Raw genomic sequence first — 5863 nt, forward strand, 5'->3', positions numbered from 1 at the left:
CCTCACACACTTGGGCCCGATGATTGATTGAACAGAACGCTGAGTCACCGACTACGACGGAATTTTAACTTCATGTATACACTTCAGTCTCTTAATGGATTGTATGTACACAGAACACAGCACACCTCATCTCAGTGACTAATGCGTTATCTGCATTATTACAGTGCAACCACAACTCTCCGGTGGTGACCCGTCAGAGTGAACTGGAGTGACAACTGAAATTGTCATATTTGTTCCATGAAATACTCATGATCTCTTTCCAACAGTCTGTTCTCTACATTTTATAGCGTTTTGCCTGCTGCTCTTCTTCCAGTCTGGGTATGTACATTTTTTTTCGTATGTACATATTTTTTTTCATCCAATCAAATTTCAGCCTCATTGTGTTGCCATGTCAGTCTAATCTGCCCACGGCCTGCTTTGTGGGGTTTTTCAGGCTTTCTCCACGCTCTCCGTTGTCCATAGAAGTGAACGTGAATGGTGGTTTGTCGCCTGGCGACCAATCCAAAGTGTCATCTGGGATAGGCTCCAGTTCACCCACACATCTCCCTAATCGTTTTACGCACATGTTTCATTAACTATTTTGATAATGTGGTCTTTTGTCCTTCAAATACTCGTCTTACCAGAATGATCTTTTTGTGTTGTAGCACCCCCTGCCGGCTGAATCGAAACGTCATGACAAGTTGGGAAACGTTTTCTGAACGTTAGCTCATCACCGTCGTTTTAATTCTTTACACACATTCAACATCACGTCTTATAGTAAGCTTTTTTTCTTTCTTTTAGAATTTATTAAAACATTAAAAGTGGGATAAAAAAAACACAACAAGACTTCGATGAATTGTTTACATTCAGTCGTCCCTCCCTGCATCAGTTTTCTATGGCACAGAGAAGGTTAGCAGCACGTCGTTGGAAAAAGTACATCGCGACACCATCATGCATTGTGTTGAGACACAAACGTCACACAAATCGATACAGTACATGTTAAGTTTCGTTTGTACCCATTGGGTATAAAAAATGTTTGTTTGCACACATTTCCTTGCTGGGAAATTGGCACAGAGGTTAAAATGTGTTTTTTTTTTCCGGGACCCACACCGCTTTCACAGTGTCCAAGTTTGTAAGAGGGACTGAAGAACGTCCAGGCATGGATCCACTTTCCATGCTGTCGGACGGTTGGTAGTTTTCTCCTATCACGGTTATTAGAGAGGCTGGCTAATGATTTATAATTAACATGCCAATGTGGGGGAAAAAAATTGTTCTCCACTTAGAATCAAAAAGTGCATTGTTTGCATACTTTTTTTTAACTCATTCGAAATAGATTCGACATAAAAGCTGTATTAAAAACAGTAAATATTTGTCACATGGAATAAATGTATTAGCTCACTGAGAAGTAAACTGCGCTATCCTCTCTTCCAAACCATGAGGAAAAACATTCACACTCACTAATACAATTCAAGTGCTGTCTCTCAAAAATTCCGCTTTCACAAGATCATAATCCTCATATTTGAACACCAATATGACAACAAATATGCTAATTAATATTGATGCGAAATTGCACTTTTTTGTACTGGGATGTGTGTCAATAGCTTGCTCTTCTCATCTTAGTAACGTAAGCAAACTATTTCAAACCCCTGTCACTAGGAGGCAGTGTTGATCAAAACTCAGCATGATTATTCGGATTACTCGAGACGTGTTGTCTTCTTTTTGTAAATCTTCTGTCTTGGATATCATTCCTGTGCAAAGTTACCGAATAACGTGTCCCTTGAATGGTCTCTTTATGCAGGCTGCAAAAGATCCATTATTATTAACTCATTCAGTACCAGCCAATTCCGGACCAAGTCTGAAAAGACGTTTAAAAACGTCTTTGGGAGTGAATGAGTTAATCATACATTTATGATAGGAGTGATTCCCAACCCCTGTGCCATGGCTCAGAGCGTCATCAGAGATCAGCAGAAGTGCCGTGAAAAATGTTCCACTTTAACTTTGTATTTACTCCAAATAATATATCATTGTTTATCTGTCAATGGCAGCAACATACAGTGACATATAAATGTCCGCCGACACACAACGCATATCCACATTTTGCCAATCATGCAAAATGAGATGAGATTATCATAATGGCTGGATGCGTCGTGGCATTTTTTTTTTCCAAATGTAAAATATATGCCTTGGCTCAGTAAAGGCATGAGAAACACTGCATTAGAGGTATTTGACTGACTGACAGGAACTCGGGGTGCTAAACGTGCACGTGACCATCTCGCCTGTCCTGACATGCGCACAAGTGGGCTGTCCCGGTGAGGCCTCCACCGAATCGCTCTGCTGCAGCTTTGCATCAGCCTCAACTTTGTTTTCGTCTTTAGGCACCGCGCTCGCTTCCACGCTGAACGGGTGGAAGTTGACCCGAGATGTGTCGTAGTCCCAGGCGTGTCTCATGGCCAAGTGGGTGAAGGAAGGCTTTTCCTCGGTGGCCGCTCGCTGCCCCGCATCTTTCCGGCGTATCGACGAGTAGCTGGTGTCGTTTGTGTTGAAAGACGGAGGGGAGTCCTGACCTCCGACCCAACCGAGATGTTCTCCGCTGCTTTCTTTCACACGGGTCACCGCCCGCTTCAACTTCCCGCAGCCCTTCAAAAGCAGGTTTTTCCGGCACAGGATGTACACCCACGGGTCCAAAATGGGGTTGAAGGAGGCGAAGCGAATGGCCAACAGGTCGCTGCGGTAGTCGGGCTTCCCTCCGGCGGAAATATAAGCAGGGTCGTAAAGCTGATTCACGAATATTCTCACCTGAGACACAAAGAGAAAGACATCATAAACAGGGTACACACATACAAAAATATCCAAGTACCATCATCTTATTTTGAAAATGGAGTGTTGTGTAAATTTAAAGGCGGAGATGTGCATTCCATCAACGCTGATGAACCTGCGAAGGACGCCCACGTTGTTGAAGAATGACGAGAAAATGACAGACGGAGGACTGACGGAATTGGGTTTTCAACCGGCAATGTCATCCTCACGAAAATGGTCAAGTAGCCTACCGACGAACCTTTCAATCTGTCATTAACGGACAACTACTTTGTTGATGGAGTATATACTAGATTGACTATATATGGAAAAGCTTTGTGCTTCCTGTACAGTAGGTGGCGGTATGCACCAAAGAACTAATACTTCAATAAAATAAGAGAAGAAGAAGAAGAAGAACTGACAGTCCTGAAAACTTGGGTTCAGTTTCCTCAAGGATTTACGAGGCACATTAATCCACCTGGACTGTACCTTTGGCTACAATAATGTAACACCGGCCTCTGATTAAGGTAAGCCATTTGAAACTTGAAATGAAAACTTTTTCTGTGTTTTAGGGACAGGCAGCCACTACCAGCAGCTGTAATACATTACACTGGCAAATTGTGAAGCTTTCTAAAGCTCTTTGGGTTGCCACCGTATGATGGAGATACACTGATATATAGTTGACCATTTCAATTCAATTGGATTTTTCGTCAGTTGAACCATGATGGACTGACGATTGACAGACTGGTGAACCAGTGAAATTTACTGACTGAAGCGATGATAGAAGTGCAGTTAAAATATGCTGTATATGACCTTACGGACTGACAATTACACTTTGGCACAGCTTAATAATGACCGACTAACGGTGCCAGGGGGAGCAGGTCGTTGACGCGATCATCGCTGTCGAAAGGTGGGTTGGATTCATCGTTTGTCCCAGCGTGGCTGTGAGAGGGAAGGCTGTGCCGCTGTGGGAGTGGTCACAGCTGACTTCATTCATGCCTAATCAAAGCCCCTTTAAATTCGGTGCAGTCGGCGCATACCAGAGTCTTGACATGGTGGGAGCACATCTGTGCTGTAATGTGTGCACAGATGACTGCCAACCAGCCCCGGTTGTGTTGCCCAGTAGGATCATTAAAAATATATATATTAATAATACAATGATCTGAGGGTTTTCTGCCTGCTGTTCACTAATTTATGAATGAAATATCCTGTCTGATGGATGAATCAATGGATGTATGTGTAATGTCACCAATTGAATTGGAATATCTGACAAAAGTGTCTGTAACATCGATGTGTTTTTTTTCCTTCAGTAGTATGTATGCCATCTCCCATATTTCCCATTCTCATTGAACACACCACAGGTCTCAGTTATAACAGATTATGTGATCCCCAACAAGAAGGAGGTCATCGGTGATACTGGCACGAAATTATCCACTCGTCATTTCTTATTGTCCGAAGTTAACTACAAATATCTATGAACTTGTTTATCTATCTGCGACGTAAGTAGGCTCTTCTTCCACTAGATGGCAGTAGATTCAATTGACTTGTGTAGCCACTTGTTGCCATCCAACCGAATAACTTCCTGCGAAACGGCAGCATTGTGTTCAAGTGAACATGTCTAGATTTCAGACTGAGTAAATAAAGACGAGATCATCATTCTTTAACCTTTTGTCCCTGACATTTTGTTGCCTGGATGTGGGATTATTCTAATGTCACATGGGTTCCTTAATTGTTTAACTCAATAAAGGCTAAACGAGCACTGCTGTAGACTCCCATTTTACTATTGTGAAAAATACATCGAAAGTGTTAGGAAACAACTGGTTCTTACCACTAGAGGGATGGAACACACCAGGAAAACGATCGTCATAAAAACGAGCAGCCAGAACATTTGAATCTCCGCCGCCGAGGACACCGACTGGAACCGTGGGAAGCGTCTTCGGGAGCCGCCCTGCTCGCACGGCTCGGCTCGAACGATCCCGGTCCTCTGGTTCATGCCCACCAGCGACTTGCACACGGCCAAGTTGCACAGCACCGTGGCGGCGATGAGCAGCAGCATCACCCCGCCGTACAAGAACGAGTAGCAGGCACCCAGAGGATCCGTCGCCCTCCAGTCGAGAAAACACCAAGTTCCCGGGAAGTGTCGAACATGCTGCCCGAAGCCGAAACTGGGCATGACGCACAGGACCATGTTGGCCAGGTAGACCGCGAGGAGGGCGAAACGCGCCATGGTCCTGTCTATGTGCTGGGAGTAGAAGTAAGCGTGATTAATGGCCAGGTATCGCTCCACGGCCATGGCGCACAGGATGGACATGCCGGCCGAGCCAAAGAAGAGCATGGAGAAGGAGAAGAAGTGACAAAGAAGCGCTCCACCGGGCCACCGGCCGGCCACGTAGGTGGCGATCACCACCGGGCTGGTGAAGCACGTCCCGAGGAGGTCCGTGATGGCCATGCCGCACACCAGCGTGTAAAAAGTGGTCTCCTTCTGCTCCTTCTTGGACACGCACAGGACCACGATGGCGATCACGTTCCCCAGGACGCCCACGGCGAACATGGTGGCCGAGGTGACCAGTGACCGGGATTCGAGCCTCAGCGTGGGGAACGCGCTGTGGTTGTGCCCCAGAGAGAGAGCCGGCTCCGAACCGTTTGTGTCCAACGCCGCGGTGTCGTTGATCATCATTTAGGCAAAATAAACCATAACAACAACAACAGCAACAGCAAACGTCCGAAAGAGTTTTTACTTTTGATCATCCCAAAACAAAGCAAACAACAAAGATCAGAAAGGGCATCGGGTGCGACTTGCTGCTCACTTCAAGTGTTTTTATCCCGCATGGAGGTGCGCTTGCTTGTGTGTACACGCTCCTACTCTGTGCGGGTATTTAAGCTCGGTGCTGATGTCAGGATTGTGACGTGCGTGCGGGGCTGCATGCGAACGCCATCCGCTCCCCGTGGATCTCATTTTTACTAGCAGAGTCAAATCATTAAGTGCAAAGCATTTATCTCAGGGTCACAAGGGGCAGAGGGGCAATGCCTTGGATTGTTCACTTGAGGATAAATGATAACGAACGCATGGGGGGGGGGGGGGGGAAGACAC

The 5863-nt window shown here is 45.6% G+C and overlaps 1 protein-coding gene across 1 annotated transcript; it reads right to left on the bottom strand.

The window, feature by feature from the left end:
* Nucleotides 1-1947: 1947 nt before the first annotated feature.
* On the bottom strand, nt 1948-5452 carry ptger4c (prostaglandin E receptor 4 (subtype EP4) c). Its single transcript, XM_086129885.1, has 2 exons — nt 4601-5452; nt 1948-2775 (listed from the first exon to the last, which is right to left on the bottom strand). Exons 1-2 carry the CDS (start codon nt 5447-5449, stop codon nt 2194-2196), a joined length of 1431 nt encoding a protein of 476 aa, XP_085986011.1. The 5' UTR covers nt 5450-5452; the 3' UTR covers nt 1948-2193.
* Between the last annotated feature and the right edge of the window lie 411 nt (nt 5453-5863).

The sequence above is a fragment of the Hippocampus guttulatus genome, chromosome 14, assembly GCF_054856545.1.
Source record: "Hippocampus guttulatus isolate MCC_2025c chromosome 14, RoL_Hgut_1.0, whole genome shotgun sequence".
Lineage (NCBI taxonomy): Eukaryota > Metazoa > Chordata > Actinopteri > Syngnathiformes > Syngnathidae > Hippocampus > Hippocampus guttulatus.

What these genes read in the sequence shown, in the direction of transcription:
- ptger4c (XM_086129885.1), bottom strand. Translation starts at nt 5,449, where the DNA reads ATGATGATCAACGACACCGCGGCGTTGGACACAAACGGTTCGGAGCCG. An exon ending in TGTGTTCCATCCCTCTAGTG is followed by an intron (nt 2,776 to 4,600) that starts GTAAGAACCAGT and finishes TTTGTGTCTCAG; the next exon opens with GTGAGAATATTCGTGAATCA.